Source organism: Linepithema humile, chromosome 1 (assembly GCF_040581485.1).
Source record: "Linepithema humile isolate Giens D197 chromosome 1, Lhum_UNIL_v1.0, whole genome shotgun sequence".
Taxonomy (NCBI): Eukaryota; Metazoa; Arthropoda; class Insecta; order Hymenoptera; family Formicidae; genus Linepithema; species Linepithema humile.
In genome coordinates, this window is record NC_090128.1 from 38947780 (window position 1) to 38965678 (window position 17899).

Below are 17899 nucleotides of genomic sequence, written 5' to 3' on the forward strand. Positions count from 1 at the left end.
AAATCTAGTTATCCTAAACAAATGTCTTTGTTAGCAAAATTTTTTTCTTATTTCTTTCCTTGATATATAACTGAAAAATATTAACGAAACAAGTTTTATTAATTTATAAACAAAAAAATGTTTTGTTGTATTAATTTTATTTTATTAACTTAACTACTTAACTTAACTTAACTTTGCTTTATTAAACTATCTTTTTTAACTTGGTTATTTAAACTACATATAACATCTCATTTTTATTAAAAATTTTCTAACAACTTAAATTATTTTTAAAACAACAAAATGTAAAAATTATTTTAGCAAAATCAACTAAATCTTTTATAATATAAAACAAAATATTTGGTTGCTATAAACAAAAGCCTTAACTAGAAAATTTTGTTAAAAACACTAAATTTTTTTCCTAGTGTAGGGATCTACTCTAAGAAGTCCACCTTTATTAAAGTTCAACATCATGAGTAGTAAAAAATTTTGGAGAAGAAACTGCAACGCGCGCATATTTGACAAGAATGCATCGAGAAATGCGCAAAACAAAATGGAATTCGATAGCTTCCAGATATTTTTTTTATTTGCACTAACTTTATACACTCAGACATCGTTTATGTCGCAACTCTTTGTAATGTTAACATTGATATAACACTCGCATCCGACAAAGTTCCTGAAATTTTATCATTTTTTATTATTTTATCTGACAACAGTCAACGAATATACAATTATTTTCAATGAATCCGAGCTGCGCGCATATAATTGACAATTTTGAATCAACAGACAACTCGGTTGTTCGCAGATAAGCGATTCGAATTCAAAGAATACATGGACGTCATAGGCGTACGCGTGGAAACAATCGAAAGCCTCGTACGTACGATAGTAAGGATAGTTACATCAGCTTTATAAATTATAATGCAATATATATTCAACAACAATATTATATAAATTAAATAGACGCCGATAAAACGATCCATACCGCAATGTCGACAACACAATTCGACAACTTGCTCTTCATAAATTCTTAATTACAACCATCAACAACATACAGTCGAAATTTCATAGTTTTTCTTTTGATTTTTTCTTTCTTACTATTTCACATTTTTCTAACCACATGGCAATATTAGAATAAAAAACAGAAAATACTGTTTGATGAATTTAATAAATTATTGATAGATAACATCAAAAAGATGCATACTCTTTCCGATAATAAGAGTATTATATGTGGTATCTTCAATTTTTCATTTATTTCTTTATTTTAATGCTGCCGTATAATTAGACAAAGCGACGAGATAAAGGGGGAAAAATGGAAAATCAGAAGAAAAAATACAGAAGTTCCCGTCTATGTAATAAATAATATATTAATATTATCGATGGAATCATATACACAGGGTGTCCCATTTATCTCTTCCACCTCAAATAACTCCGTTAATTTTACAGATACGAAAAAATGAGGAAATAGTCTTGCTATTACTCGTGAAGTAATATTCTTAAGGCCTTAAGAATGCGTTCTCTCATTCTGCGCTGCTGTCGGCGTATCTTGGTACACAATATCTTTTATTGTTCCTCATGAAAGAAAATCAAGTGGTGTTGGATCCGGAGAGCATGCCGGTCAGTTAATATTTATTCTTGAGCCCCTATCAATCTACTGTTCTGCAAACATGTTATTTAATTCATTTCACGTATCACGTACTATATCTATATTATATTATACACGTAATACTTTAAAAAACATGTTTCCGGAAAAATGGATTGATAGGGGCTCAATAATTAACTGGCCGGCACGCTCCCCGGAGATCTAACACCACTTGATTTTTTTTTTATGGGAAACAATAACAGATATTATGTACCAAGATACGCCGACAACAGCGCAGAATATGAGAGAGCGCATTATTAATGCCTTAAGAAATATTACTCCACAAGTAATCGCAATAGCAAGACACTTGTTTATCGAAAGTTTGCAAAAATGTATTAACGTCAATGGTAAACATTTTGAACACTTATTAAAATAAATAAACTATATTAATATAAAATAAATAATATTCAGATTTATTGATTATGCCATTTTAGCGTGATTTTGCAGCACAAAATCATCTGAAGGTTACATTATTATATTGGTTTAACTCCTTTCGGAATCAATTAAAACATCATCTACCTAAAACCATATAATTCCATTTAAAAATATATTGATGATTTTGAAACAACCTTCAAAATGATTTTTATACGATTTTTTATTTTTTAAAAATTAAACGAAAAGCTACGTAAAGCCCGAGCCGGATCTTTATTGCTCAAATTTTTTCAAGAAGAAAATTACACAAAACAGACGTTTCAGCCACTAAACGTTGAGCATGAATAATAATATTAATTTCTTAAACATACAGATTACTATTGAAAATAATAGATTCATTTTTTATCTGTATTTCAAATCAACATTTTCACGCAGATACTTAAATTTTCACTCACATCATTCTAACATCCACAAGAGAGGTGTTATTTTGGGTTTAGTTGATAGAGTCTTGACTTTTTCCGATATAAGATTTTAACAAAAAAATTTTGAAATAATTATCTCCATTTTACTGGAGAATTCTTATCCTCTAGATTTTATCTTTTCCATAATTAAAAAAAAGATCAAATCTCATTTCCACAAAATTAACTCTTCACACTCTAATAGAGGTAAAAAACAATTTTTCTTAATCCCTTACATCAAAGGCATTTCGGAAACATTTCAATCCAAAATCAACACAACTTTAAAACTGCCTTTTTTTGTAATAATAAACTAGACATATTCATAAAAACAGGAAAGGATTTATTAGATTCTATGCAGCGGAATGGAGTTGTATATAAAATCTCCTGTTTTGAATTGTTTCTTACGTTGGTCAAACCAAGAGACAGTTAAAAACGAGAATCAAAGAACATCAGATGGATATTAAGAAAAGATCTGGCTCTCCCTCTGTCATCCCTGTTCATAGACTGGATTTTAACCATGATTTCGATTGGGATCATGTTAGAGATTTAGATAGTGAGTCCTTATATGGCAAAAGATTGATTTCCAAAATCCTGCATATCAAACGTCAACTAATAGCCTCAATAAACAGAATGACACCGAACTCTTTCCGGATTCATATCTATCTATCCTCTCTAAGTTCCCCACCTGTTAGATGTGTCTTTCCGTTGACTGTTTCATTGTGTTAACGTTTTTAAAATTTTGCGAGTCCAAGCTTGAATTTTATCTTTGATTATTTCTGTGTTACCCTCTATGATCTGTACACGCTGATATTTATTTTTAATTTTTTTGAATTGTTACACTGATGATGGCCAAAACGTTTAGTGGCCGAAACGTCTGTTTTGTGTAATTTTTTTCTTGAAAGAATTTGAGCAATAAAGATCCGGCTCGGGCTTTACGTAGCTTTTCGTTTTATTTTTAAGAATTGTAATTTCTATAAAATCCTTATTTTTGTATTATTTTTATTAGAATTTTTAATTTTTATTTTTAATTTTGTATCTCTCTCGTTGAACCATACAACTTCTTCCTTAAACATTTTCTTCGTATCTGTAAAACTAACGGAGTTATTTGAGGTGTAAGAGATAAATGGGACATCCTATATAAAATAAATATGTATCGGAATGACTAGTATGCAAGTATCAATTATAAACAAAATAAGCGAATACACGGGCTGATTCTAGTACACTTCTAACGATTTTTCACCAAAAATGAAACGCATTCTCATTGTAATCATAAATACACTGCTAAATGTCCAGAGAACGTCGAGAAATCTGTTCACATGAATTTGTACGCACATATATGCTTTACGCAGTTTTTAGAGTGTCAATTCTAACGATTACTTACACTATCGATTAATTGCTACTTATTTTATCTAATTTGTTAATAATTATCACGTAGATGTCAGTCATAAGATAGCCATGGAATTCACGTCGATAAATGTAGTACGATTGTAACTACCGAGCAACATTTGACATTCACAAAAGACACAAATTCAAGATTTATTTCTTGTTTTCTCAAGTGGTTTAACTTTACGTACCCGATTAACGCTGAAACGTTTTTCAAGAGCTCCTCTTTGATTCGACGTTGTTACCACTTTCTGTCAAAAGAACTTTCTCGGGTGTTCGACTTCCATTCTGACTTTTCCACAAGTTTCTATGACTTGCGTCGGCAAATTAAAGATAAATTGAACCGGAACTTTGATGGATATAACGAGTTCTTTGCGAATTCGTTTTTGACGTAAACTTTCATCGATAACGATCGGAAACGATCGATGATTAATTCTCTCCTTTTACGAGGCAAGCGAGCAAGGGAATTCCACTCCAAATAATTCTATCGACGATATATTAATCAGCTTTGCTCCTTTCTTTGTGATAAAGGCTGGCTTCACATCATCGTTGCGTTACGTAATGTTGCAAGAGTAACAGTACAAAAATATAATTTTAGGATATGTCAATATATCAATGTCGAGCGTAAAGGCGATGCGCCGAATCTTCGTCCAAACTTGTTTACAAAGCTTATCGGAATATATTTAAAAAAAAAAAGAAACGATAGATCATTCTTTGTGCTAGTACAAAATGTATACGCATAAACCAGTTATTTTTCAAATGACTTTCCTTTCTTTCGTATCGATAGATGCTAGTTATCAAAATAATTGTGTTGCGGTTGGTTAACTCTTTATTTTTTTTTGTAAACTCTCACAAAATAGTCCGTCTCACAAAATAATCCGTCTCACAAAATAGTCCGTCACGATTGCGTGCTCTCTTATTTCAGAAACTGCCTACAGTGCGGTGTATCAGTGTCGCTTAAATATACGCGACAGAATCTCATTTTGTCCGGGACACGAACGGATTAGCCAAAAGAAAATACATTTAGGAGATAAGCTTAAGAGGAGGAAGTCAGGAGGGGTCTCAGTTGCGCAGCTTCCTCACGATCCTCAGCAACTTCGGGCTCGCAGTTGCCACTTTTCGACTTTCGCCGCGGAAGCCTCGTCTGCAGTTCCTCCTTCGCCCTTTCGAGATTATCGTCTTCATCATCTCTCTCAGTTACGGCCTTAGTCTCGATCTCCTCTACGCTGCTCCAACTACTCTCGCTTTCGCTATATTCTCCCTTTTTCGTATTACCATTTATCTTTTCCTTATCTCTCTTGTTCTGCCCACCGTTTTCCTATATTTAAATAATTAATTCAATTTAATTCAGTTGAACTTTTTATCACAATTACTAAATAATGAAATAATGAAACGGAAAATTACACGAAATTATAATTTCAAAATTGTTCTTCAAGCTTTATAAATTGCACAAAATTATTTCTACGATAATTGCGCGATCGATATTAATATAAGGGATATTTTAAAATACACGAATCCACTTACTATGGCGAGAGATTTGAGCAGCGTGGTCGTTGTAGTGGCTGTTGTTGTATCCGTGGTAGTATCGCTACTCTCGCTATTGTTGTTCGGTCTGACTGCGGTCGATAGAGCGCCTTCTTCCAAATTCTCGTCGTGTGCGCCTCGTCGTGATGACCAGCCGTCCGCTGAATTTTTCGCGTTGCCCTTGACGTACTTGGGAGCCACGCCGGTGGTCCACACGCTCGCGTCGCTGCTCTCCGTGCTGCTCTCGCTTCCGATGCTGCAGTGCCGCCATCGGCGTTCTGTGCACGCGCAAAAGATTTCTTAAATAAAGTCGAAGGCTAATCTACCTTAACTACGTCCAATGATCTATCTATTTGCAAATTTCTCCGTACGAATTTACGTGATACGTTCAGCGATATCACGTTGGAAACTCATCTCATTCTCGTTTATAGAGAAAAGAATATTGTATGACTACAGAATTTTTTACGAGGAAGGGAAAACATGGATTCATGCAACATAAAAAGAAAATTCGCGACAGAAATAAATTAGTCATTTTTCACAATTCTTTTAGCTAGCGACTTTATCCCCCAAAAAAATCAAAATAAATGCAACACTACAAATGTTAATATATCTCAGACATACTTTCGCATGGCGGGAGGTTAGTATTGGAATTGAAGGGTTTTCTCAGCAGCGGGCTCTCGCCGTCCTGACTCTCCTCGCTGTACGCGCGCGTTATGAGGATCCTCGGACTCTTCTTTGGGATCTCGCACATAGCTATGGAACAGCCCGCGCCCAACTCCGCCCCGATAAAGTCACTCCGATAATGAGGACCCATCAGATTGGCGGCGCTCGCGCTTGCCTTCACCGAATTGTTCGGCTCACCTTTAGCGCATCATGATGAAAGGATGACGCTCATATCAGTGTCGAAATGTTTATCCATCAAATCGATCAAAAGGTCTTTCAAAAAATTGATTTGTTTCATCGGCGATATTTATATTATACGTGGAAACATCCTCGTTAAAATACAACATATTACGTTATCGGTTTTCTCAATCGCGGGCATTGTTTGAACACAGCTGTAAGTTAGAACGTTATCGGTATCGCCGATCGTACAATTTATATACGTACCTGATTCGGTGGTCGGCACTCTGAGGGTGTTGCACGAGGCAGCAGGTTGCAATCTGCCACGCTGGAACCCGAAGTTATTACTTTCGAAACTACTTCCAGTTCTATAGGAACCAAGGGCCAGCAGTGTCTCGCTGAGCCTTCGTTGTAACGGCGGAAAGGGGAAGAAGGAAGCGTTTCCACTGCCGGAAGGACGTCGGGAGCCGGCGACGCTCGGTGTCCTCGCTTGTATCTCCTGAAATACGATTTACGCGCCTACGCTGCTGTATATATATAAGTAATTGAATGTAAGAGCCAGTAATAATCGTAAACTTCGGAAACGACAGCTGCCTGTCGCATTCTTCGCGTGCGCGTCATTTTACGAGCGTCGTTTTTCTCTCGTTCGAATTACCTGCTGTAGCTCCGATTTTGTTGCCTTTTTCCGCCAATAGTTCTGCACAGATCGTCGCAGGGTTTGCGATTTCAGGCCGTAGAGAAGGCCGTTGATGGGCGGCGAGCAGGCAAGGAGGAGTGATGCCAGAGATTCAGCGAGTCTTGGATACGCGTGGTGTCGGGGCTGATTGCCGGCGCTGCAGGCTTCCCAGAGAATCAGTCCGCAGTAGGGAAAGTAAAGCAAATACAGGGAGCCTACTAGTTGCATCACCTGAAAAGAGTGGTTCGCGCAACTGATAAGACTGTCGTGGCAGCAGTCTTTGATCGTAGCGCGCAACTAATATTTGAAAGGCCCTGGATCAAATCTTACAATCTTAGAATTGACACTAGACCGGTGGGTGCATAATCATGAGACGCTACGAACGAAGAAGTTTAGTGTGTGCTTTTCCGACGCCTCCCGGCGTGGTATCTATCGATTTGACTTGCTAACTCTCCGAGGTAGAAAATTAAATTACAGATCGGGCTTTAACTACAGCGCTTTTGATTAGCCCGATTAATTTAAGCCGAGCGATAAAGGTTACATTCGTCGGATATTTTCGCTGAAGAAAAATCGATTGCAAATTGACCGAATAATGCGTCATTGCCGGAACGTTGTAAGGGAAGCTTTGGGAAAGTAGTGGGGAAATATTATTTTTAGATTTTCTATGTCAATCGTAATGCTGAAAACTCCATGAAAATACAATGTTGTACGAACCGTGCTGGCGGCGCTGTGAAAACGCGGCGGTCCGCCGGCGGAGGGTGCGGTGACAGTTGGCACAAAAAACGGATTCCGCTGATGGGTAATGGTCACCTGGGCGCTGAGGGTGACCTCGTAAATCGCGCTGGCGATGCGATGCCGATGATAGCGCGCTATGCCCAACACACGTAAATTGCAGACCGTGACGAGGATAGCCGGCAAGCCCAGGCTTAGGATGGCGTAAACGGCGCCGTAAAGCGCCGCGGCCGTACCCCAAGCGCCATTCCCGAAATCTGGGGCGCAACAACCCAGTCCTGGATTGTATCTGATCGATACAGCGGATTGAAAAATAATAAGTCGGATTATTTTACGCGGTGATTATTGCAAAATAATCTAATTGGCATTTAACAAATTAAGAGTCTCTCTACAATAAGCACATACAAATTAAATTAATTTAATCAACGAAATTTGATTTGAAATTGTTATATCGCAATTAAATTGTTTTGCAATAACCTCTTACAAATTAAATTAAATTCTGCAACAATCGCACACAGTGATACACTGTATGAATGATACACTGTATGAATGATACACTGTATGAATGATACACTATATGTATGATACACTATATGTGATTATTGCAGACTTTAATAGCAATTTAATCTGCACGAGATTATTTCAGAATGATTTAATTGCAATTTGACAATTTAATTTAATTGGTAATTTAATTTGTATGTGTACATATTAAATACGTGATTAAAAGTGGATAAAGAGCTTATTGAAACGTTAATAGTTTACATTTCATTTTGAACTGACGGTGCGCGCAGACGAAATCTTGAAGGTGAATTCTTTTTTTAAGAGAGAGGCGCATTCGGAGAACCGACGCGGAAATTGTCTCGCAGCGGTGCCTTTATGCAATGCAAAACAACTCACGCGAAGCAAGAGAATATAAAGTAAATCGAATTTCGTTCATTATGCGAGCGAATGCAGCAATTGCGATGCAATACCGTAGAAGACACAAACAACGCTGCGAAACATAAGCAACACGAGTCCGTCAATGTTATGTCTATGGTGATAATAGTAGTAGTGGTTAATGGTGTAACATGTATATACAAACTTATAAGGTGGCACCAGACCGGAGAACGGCGGCAAGCACAGGAGTAGAGCGCCCGTCCAAGAAGCAACCAGCCCGACGACTACGCGTCGCGGAGAAACCAAAGCGGCATAATGCAGCGGTGCGGCAATCGCGTAATACCTGCATAGAGTAATTGCATAGCGTGGGAATGGGTGCTCGAGACATAATTGGATGCCGCGCAAGGTTCTATTTCACATCTAGCCGGGCATCTAATTCATACACATTCGGGCAAACTCGTTAGGCCCTTCAGATATTGTTTAATCGGACTAAAATAATCGGACAATAAGCGAAGACCGGACAATAAGCGTGATTCCCGAACGTTCCGACGCGCTTTCCAGGACAATTGATGAAAATGCGAAACCACGGGAAGGAAATCCCCGAAGATGCAGAAGTCATGACAACGCGAACGAAATGGTAGTCTAAATCTGTTAAGTTACTGAATAAAACATTCCGTGGTCGATCGAGCTGCGCGGTCAGGCCCGGTATTGTTTTTCGTAAAAGAGAGACGGAAGTTTTCTATATTTTCGAACGTTTCCTCAAAGGATCGTGCATAACGACACGGAAACGGGATTTTGTAAGGATTCGCGATCGAAGAAAGAAATGCGGAATTTCACAGAAAGCTAAATCTGCGCTCTAAGTAATTTACTCGAATAATACAATTTGCGCAGCGTAAGATAGAAAAATTTTTTCTCACAAAATTTATTATACATGAAACGCGTAGCTGTTAAACGCGAGTCCGCGGCGAGAGGATAAGCAACAAGTAGAAATGGAACGACGCGATGCGATTCTAGGTTGCGGACTATATATCAAGCGGACGTCTTGTATCATCCGATAGCTACGGCGATATTGTCTGAGCTTGTGGAATCATTATTGACATCTTGCATCGGAAATCTCGTTGTCTTTTGTGTCAGGCACAGCCGAGGCCTCGTTTGCGTTACTCGTGTGCCATATATCGAGATTGAACTCGATTTTTATTGAAAGTTCTCGCAAGAGGAGTTCCTTTTGACCCTCTCGTGCTTTTCGCCCTCGATTTACTCGTTCAACGATGACGTAAAATTCTATTTAACAGCATTTTGATGCACCATAAATGGAAGCTGGTGTGCTAGTATGTGGAACGGTTGAGATAATATAAAAATACTTTTCATTACAAGAAAAAGTTTTTTATCGAACATACTGTGCAAAATAATTCAATGGAAAATACGTAAAAAACACGCGATTCAGGAAACACAAAAGGATATTCGAATCACGTACTTTAAATGCGCATCGTATAAAATGCAATTTTTCTTTTCACGTGCGAATATAATGATTAACAATCGCCGCGTGTATCCCTTTTGTAAGTCTCGTCGCATCAATTGCCGTTTATTGAAGAATCGGCTGCATTGTTCGCTTTTGTAAACGACTGAGTTGAATAAAAAACTGATATCGGTCGTCATTTACACATAAATCTCAATTTGCGGCATTGAATACTGATATAAAAATGAGAGAGAGAGAGAGAGAGAGAGAAAGAGATAAAAAAAAACTTACCTGTCGCAATTTAATCCGGTGACGGTCCAAAGAGCGACCGGGTGTAAAAGCGCTAACAGAAATCCGTGAAGAACACACCAAGTGTCGGCGAACGGCCACGAACCCGTGGTGAAAATCAGCAATATTAGGCACACTGCCGCTTCCACAGCGCCCAAATGGATCAATAACAAAGTATTCGCCGTCTGCTGCTGCTGCGTCTGCGGACATCGACGGTGCGTTTGATGACTTCACTCTATCGCGCCCTTGCCGGGACTATCCGAACTGTCGCTGCTTGATACCCGTGAGTGTTCGTAACTTAAACTTTTGATAGTTCCGTGTAAACAACCGCAATCTCGCGCGCCGGCGACTTTACAATTCGAATCTTGAATTATTATCCGATAGTTTCATCCGCGATAAACGGAAGCTTGAAAGCGGCTCGAAAAAAAACAAACAGAATCCGCGCAATCGCGCGTTGCGAAAAGAGAGATGATGCTTTGCCATCTTTAATCGTTCGTTCGGTGGTAAATAAATCGTCCGTGTAAATAAGCTTTTTCAAATTCGCCGTGCGTGTATTTATAATTTCGGCGAGTTTTTACTTCTTTTCTTTTTCGTTTTGCCGCCGTTGTAGCTTGGATATACGCTTGCGGCGTATATTTTTTAATATCGTAAATCCTTTGAGCGAAATGTGTTTGTATGTGTGTGTGTGTTCTGTGTGCGTCGGACAGAGAATTAATTTACGTTTGAGAAAGCGTTTGAGTCTGCACGCGTTTCTCGAATTTATTGGTTTCTAACGGCGTAATCGCGCGATTACAGTAATCTCACTAAAATCGTACGGTTGCAGCGGCTCTTACGTGTATTAACAACGAACTCTCGCGTTTTAAATGCCATCTTGTCGGCAAAAAGAAAACGAAACGTATACGCGATGGAAAAATCTCGCGAATGTAAGATAGATGCCCACTCGTTACTGTTCACCTGTTTACCAAGACCGAGAACGAGGAGAACGTATCCATTGAGAAAGAGACCCAGAGCTGACACGAGGATGAGTAAGACGAAGGCCCAAGGGCCCATTCCTCCTTCTCCCTTATCTATTGATCCCCTCTTGGATATCTTTTTCTCACGCAGAGCATTCGTTCAAGTAAATCTGTCGACCTCGTTGGACTTCCGAATTCTTTTCTGCGACATTTTAATGGCCGTTTCGTCTGAAAAATCTAGAGAAGATAAATATTTTTAATTAAAACAATCTTTTCGCGAACGATAATGAATAATTTATTCAAATTGCGTTCAAACATTGAACATATCTGCCCGCTACAAAACTGTTGATGCCGCTTGCCTGTTATCTCGGTTATTTTATACTATAGTTTCATTGTAAACGTGATTTGCATATTACGCGAAGCGATACGAAGCAAAGCTCATATTTATAGCGACCACATAAGGTAAATGATATTATCTTCAGCGGTATACTTCAGCTCGCCTGTCATTAACATCAGCATTGTAATATTGTATAGATATCGACGTCTGACACGTTAGATTGGACAGTCAAGGACATGTAAAAGGTCATCATATCTTGTTTGGATGTTGATCGACTCGTGTACAATTGCGGCGACATTAATCGTAATCTTTCGACTTGAAGAAAATAAGTAAAAATCGTGTGCAGGTGAATCAATAAGACTTTTCCGGTTGCGGGATGAATAACTCGCGACGCGAAGCGATGCGTCGCGACGAAGCGTAGCGTTGCGTATGACAGCGACGCGATCAATCAAGAATCTATTCATCCGCACAGTAAGTAGTGTGGGCTCAAAAACGCTCGATGGTGGTTTCAAATTTTAAATCTGTCGTTCTCCGTAGATAGCATTACGCGAAACATGAATTATGAGCCAGAATCGACCATCATTCGCGCGTAATCTCGTTTTATTCGAGCAAATAAAAGAGAGAAAGACTCTCATCGATCCGTATCGTCGTATTCGACGACGCAGGAAAACACATGTTTTCCGCGGCACATTGTTTTGCGGATCACGGGGTAGCATAATTCGATTACTTTGGTGCCGCGACAGTTCCATTATCGACCATTAGCGCATCTCCTAGCAGCCGATCCGACTTGCGAGACGCGGCTGCTGCAATCGCCGACTTTCCTTACGCGAAAAGGCGACCTCATTCGTCGTTGTTGAATTTTACAGCATCGACTATTAATAGTCGCTCTAGCTTATATAATTTAAAGTAGGATCCTAAAGCACCATGTGTGTAGATGTGAGAATATTTTCCGGGTTAACAATAAGTATGAAGCGAACTCGAGTTTTCCTCAAACATTTCCAAAATTAGCGATGATATGTACATACATCATGATTGATGGCCCTGCGACTTGACAATGTTTTAAAATTGATAACTTAATCGATAGATTTTTTTTCTGCTAATGGACGCAATGTAAAAATTTTTTCTGCTAATGGATGCACAGTTGACATTTAGAAGCTTCACTTTTTTTCAACCATTAACATAACATAATCTGATTTGTTTCGGTATTGCGTAATTATTTGATTGCTGCATTACTACAGCAAAATGTTCGCTAATCGCATTAAAACACCGAATTTCGATAAAATTTCATTTTCATAAATTACTCCCCTTTCAAACATAACGATGTCGATGTCGCGAATATGGCGAGCGGGGAATTTCATTTAGAATTCCTGCGCGTGCTCCCATACGCGTGATTGAACGCACTATATGGCTATTTACAAGAATTTATTGGATTATCTTTTATTGGTCGTGTACGTCATTATGTTAAAACTTGTTAACGTAAGTCACAAATTCTTGAAGCTAATATAAAAGTAATGAAAAATAAGTCCAACGTAAGTCGAAGCAGATTGCGACGTAAGTCGAAGCAGATGCTTTAATAAGCCGCGGAAGTCGAAACGATAATCTTATTGAAAAAAGCGACAAGAGAGGCATTTTTCTCATCGGATAACTTTTTAATGGATTATACCGAATCAAGGGACAGGATTACGCGACTTCTATCTTTAGAGAGTTCCACATTGATTTTTTTTTTTTTTTAAATTACCAATCTAGAACTGCAGATCTTATATCTTCATAGAAAGGTCTACATCGATTTTTCAAGTCGTGCTGGAAGCCTTGTTTTTTCAGCGCCTTTATTCGCCATCAGCAATTTGCGATTTAGACGATGTCCTTAAAGTCAAAGTGTCAACTAAAAACAGATCCCGAGGCAGAGCTATTGTCGTGTCCACTTTAAAAATCGTTTTACGTCATTTTATTTGAAAATCTCATCTGCACAAAATCTGCACAAAATGTGAAGTTTGCTCATCCACTCGGCGTAATCCATTTTTATTTTTAGTTCGCGTCGAGAATTCTGCAACGATGCTGAAAGCAGAATACCATTGAAATTTTGTTTATAAAATTGCATGCGTTTTACACGCATCGATGTGGCATATCATATGGCATAAATTCTCAAACGTCACGTGACTCGAAGTTAAATTCACATGGAATTTCATAATAAATTTGATGAGAAGTGATCCGGAAATTGTTGTCATTGACGATTAATGGGCAAACCGCGGATGCGTGAGTGTGAATAATAAATCCGCTAACGTGTAATCACATGTTATTAGCGGTCCCGTACAATTTTATTACTGACGTGATTGTACAGCTGTGCTTTGTCCTCTCGACTCGGATTATACAGAACAAATCCACCGCGTCCTCTGCTTTTGCGGTTTATGCATACAAAATGTCACGGTACTTTGTGGAATGGAATTTTCAAGGAATGATAACTGTTTGCCTTCGGAAACGGCGGACTCGAAGGAAGCAATCACGTTAGGCGGGAAATTTGTTGGGAACGTATTCGAATGAGATTACAGATCGCTCCTTATCTTTTCTTTTTTTTTGTACATCGACGCGGGCGCATGCCGAAGGGCGATCGATTGCGACCCTCCGTGTCTTTTATTCCTTTTTCGCTCGATTTCCTGTGAAACCACCTGTACCGCGCGGCTATCACGCGAACCGCCGGCACACGTGCATCGACATTACCGCCCGACCTTCCACTCATTCTTTTTTTCGTGTCCCACTGACCGCGAATTTTGTACGAGAATCCCATAATTCATGCACACGCGAGGCTCGCGCGCTCGTCGCCGTAGATTTGCCGCACTGCCATTAATCCTGACCTGTCGTTTCGTGATAAATTGACCTGCTATGTCGTCTCTTGTTGTATTTATGCAGAGGGGATGATGATAACATTTTCACCTTCATTTGCATGCCTGGCGATCGCGGAGATTAAGGACATTTTCTTTTTTAAAGCCTTAAAATTTTTCGTTGTACGCGGCGGCGTAAAACGTTATCCCACACTATCCTGAATTGGTTCCGGCTAGGTAAATTTGCCGATTGGCGAAGTCGATTATACAGAATGGCACCTTTGGATAACTTGTTGCGTTAATGGTCCGCGCAAACGAGGCACGAGACGGTCCCGGGAGGGCCATCCCTTGCGAGGATACCAATCGCAGAGCTCTCGACGGAATATCACTTATCGCTCTAGATACTTGTTGCGCGAAATTCTTTGTGTCAGTGGATCTGGAGTCTTTGAAGGAGTCTTTAAAGGAGCCCCACGGGGCCAATCGATAACTCGAAGGCATTCGCGCATTCGGAATTCTGCGTTGGCGATTAGTTATATTCGTTCGAGATTCGATGATATGCAAAACGAGAACGCGAAATATTACGGCAGGCAATGAGAAATGGAATTGATATTTCCTTCTCCGCCAATCTCTCGCAATGTATTTCCCATTTATTGGAACTAAATTAATAATTACGTGCACCGCGCAAGCAGTTATATTACATAAATTTAATTACAGCCGCCGAGGGCTGATAGATGTGTTCTTCGGTAACGAACATGTACGTGGACACGCGCGCGGGATACCGAAAGGCATCCTGTTTCAGCTAACGCCCGGCGCTAGTTTGACACACCATGGCAACGTTTCCGCGGCGGGAGATGATAAACCGCGACGCGAACGTGGCACATGTTGCACCGGCAGTTCGGCACAGGGTTTGTTACATCCGAGAGACTCTGTGTGCTCTCCGCTCTGTCATCGACAAGGGAAACTTCTGTTGCACAAGAGTTTCGGCAGGGTATCGACAGAATGTTAAAAGCGATGGACGATCGACTCGATATTTTATGATCATAAGTGAAATTCATCAAAATCCTGTTTGTAAATAAATTTACAAACTTAATTTAGTTGTAACATAGAAATCATTCCTTGCAAAAGGTATGCAAAGTCGATATTCACATTCATTGTTGGCGATTTTTCGCGATGTCGATTGGTTCTTTTGTTCATATCGTGAGCGGCTGTTTTATCCAAGTTTTTGTCATTGCCAGCTGTTTCTCAAGTACACATTTTATATTTCTTTATAATTAAAAGAATAAATAACACGCGTGTAGCGCGTGCTAATAACATGAATTGCGGTGCAAAGGCTCTATCAGATTCACTTGCTTTTTGCTTCTCTCTTTTTATTTGCATTTCTTGTTTATTCGATTATTGGCTGCTTTGCGCTTACACATTGCGGACGAATAATGAGATATCTCGCGTATCGTATTCCACTTTAGTACATAAAAATTTACAATCAATATGTATTTTGAGAATATATGTAATTTTAAAATATCTGTTGAAATTAAATATTTAACATGATAATGATTTTTAACTACTAACAAAGCATAAGTAATTTAAAAATATTTAACATGATAATGATTTTTAACTACTAACAAAGCATAAGTAATTTAAAAATATTTCACGCAAAAAAATAACTGGCTATTGGATATGATTAGCAATAAAATGTCTGGTTTGCAATGTATTAAGACAATGTCTGTTTATAAAATATTTTTTCTACATAACTTACACGTATTGCAGTTGTTATAATATTATCGCGTAGATTTATTGATAACGATTATAAGCTTGAGAAACGCGTTATTTACAATTAAAAACTATTGCAACAATATTTTTTTTAATGGTTTCTCTGAGTTATCAAAAAATTATCATAAAATTTGCCAATCATGAAATGTCACATCAAAAACGATAAAAAGGAATTTATATAAGACGTTATTTCTCAAACAACACGCATATCTCTTTAAAGATATCTAAAAGACGTTTGAAAAAAATGATGTCTTTCAGGATGACTTTAGGACATGCGTGTTATTTGGGTTGTTAATTTATAAAATTTTTATATTTTTTAATTTGTAAAATTTATAAGACTAATCGAATTTATTTCTATAATTTCTATATCAAAGTCAAACAAAATACGACATACCGAGAAAATTGCTCAAACGAGTATATGAATAGTGAGTATATTGTGATATAATTATTTACATAAACGTAACTTTAAGAGAAGGAGAAATGGTTAAACGCTTTATGAACTTTGTATACATCAGTTCAACTGATTTAACGGCAACATAAACGATAACTACACAGAGAGCTATAATTTGTGCCGCGTTACAATAGACAATATCACAATAGACTTCGAGCAAAATTGCCAGAAGGAATACCTACGCTAACGCGGGCGGATGGTTTAATGTGAAGCGCGATGCATTGTCTTTCACGCGAGATATCGCGTCGATTATTCCGAGGGAATTTATTCAAAAATATGAAATGTAAGTAGAAAATTTTTGCACGAAAGGCTCGCAAAATACATTAATCGCTTTGATGTAAACTCTTTATCGAATCCCGTTTATTACATTTACTTATTTGCACTACGCAGCGGCACGTGATATTTCTCTTTGAAATTAAATTGTATCCACGCATCCAGGAGCAACTGTTGCTTCATATTTAATTTCGACCAGAGTGGTCATATCTTCCTATGTGCACCGGGTGGTTATCGCGAGGGTGACGCGTTGCTCAATTTGCTCGGTACGCTATATTGGTATGACTTGAGGAAAAATTGACCTTTTTTATTCGCATAAACAACTTGTGTCGCGTATAGCAACTTTTATTGTAATATGTAAGCTAATATACGGGAGAATCTGATTTACAATGCGCGTAACGCAAACATCGCCCGCAGACGATAAAAACCATTTTGAGAAATGGAACAACAAATAAAAAAACTTTTAGCAATAACTTACATGTTTCATGAGATTTATCAAAGGAAAGAATTACTTGTATTAATAGCAAAGATTTGAACGTGCGTGAATCCTGTGCTCTGTATTATGCATCGTGAGTGGAGTAATGTAAAAAATCGCTTAAAGTGTAGGAACAAAAATAAATCCCTATAAGAGTCGAAAAGATTACGAAATAGCGCGGAGGAAATGAAGAATGATATTTCCCTCCGTTTCTCTACTGTATTATCCCACTGCAAATAGGCGTTCACCGTTTGTGTCAATCGATTCGCTATATAGGTATCCACGCCTTCCTTTTCTCTCCTAGAAATGCTCTTCTTCTTGACCTTCGTGATGGACTATTACTTTAGTTTATTACCCAGCATTACACGACGTCGTTGTGTGCGTTCTTTGTTTTTTTTTTCTGTATATATATTTATAAGAACGAAAATTAGAAGACCGAAGGGTATATATTCCAATAGCCATAAATGAACAAACACACGTACTTAACGCGAAAGTCACATTTATATCTGGCTAATAAAATACACAAAAATTGGCATCGTAAATAAAACTGATATAATATTTGCAACACGAAATGATATTTTTACTGCACGGAAATGCCGCGTCACGA

At 38.3% G+C, this 17899-nt stretch overlaps 2 protein-coding genes across 3 annotated transcripts in view; one reads left to right on the forward strand and one right to left on the reverse strand.

The window, feature by feature from the left end:
- LOC105680092 (phytanoyl-CoA dioxygenase, peroxisomal) overlaps positions 1 to 17899 on the forward strand; it is a 40019-nt gene that overhangs the window by 4480 nt on the left and 17640 nt on the right. The gene's annotated exons all lie outside the window — the stretch shown is intronic.
- The window catches only part of LOC105680088 (G-protein coupled receptor 52-like), a 30833-nt gene continuing 13478 nt past the window's right edge, over positions 545 to 17899 (reverse strand). Inside the window, exons 2-10 of one of the 2 annotated variants that reach the window (XM_012380518.2) lie at positions 11175 to 11410; positions 10224 to 10420; positions 8682 to 8819; positions 7583 to 7889; positions 6848 to 7099; positions 6460 to 6691; positions 5974 to 6213; positions 5353 to 5630; positions 545 to 5146 (exon numbers count right to left, since the gene is read on the reverse strand). In XM_012380518.2, coding sequence (XP_012235941.1) covers positions 4865 to 5146; positions 5353 to 5630; positions 5974 to 6213; positions 6460 to 6691; positions 6848 to 7099; positions 7583 to 7889; positions 8682 to 8819; positions 10224 to 10420; positions 11175 to 11270 — 2022 coding nt within the window. In that variant the 5' untranslated portion in view covers positions 11271 to 11410 and the 3' untranslated portion in view covers positions 545 to 4864. The remainder of the gene's footprint in view (positions 5147 to 5352; positions 5631 to 5973; positions 6214 to 6459; positions 6692 to 6847; positions 7100 to 7582; positions 7890 to 8681; positions 8820 to 10223; positions 10421 to 11174; positions 11411 to 17899) is intronic. The other variant, XM_067350118.1, reaches the window with a different exon arrangement.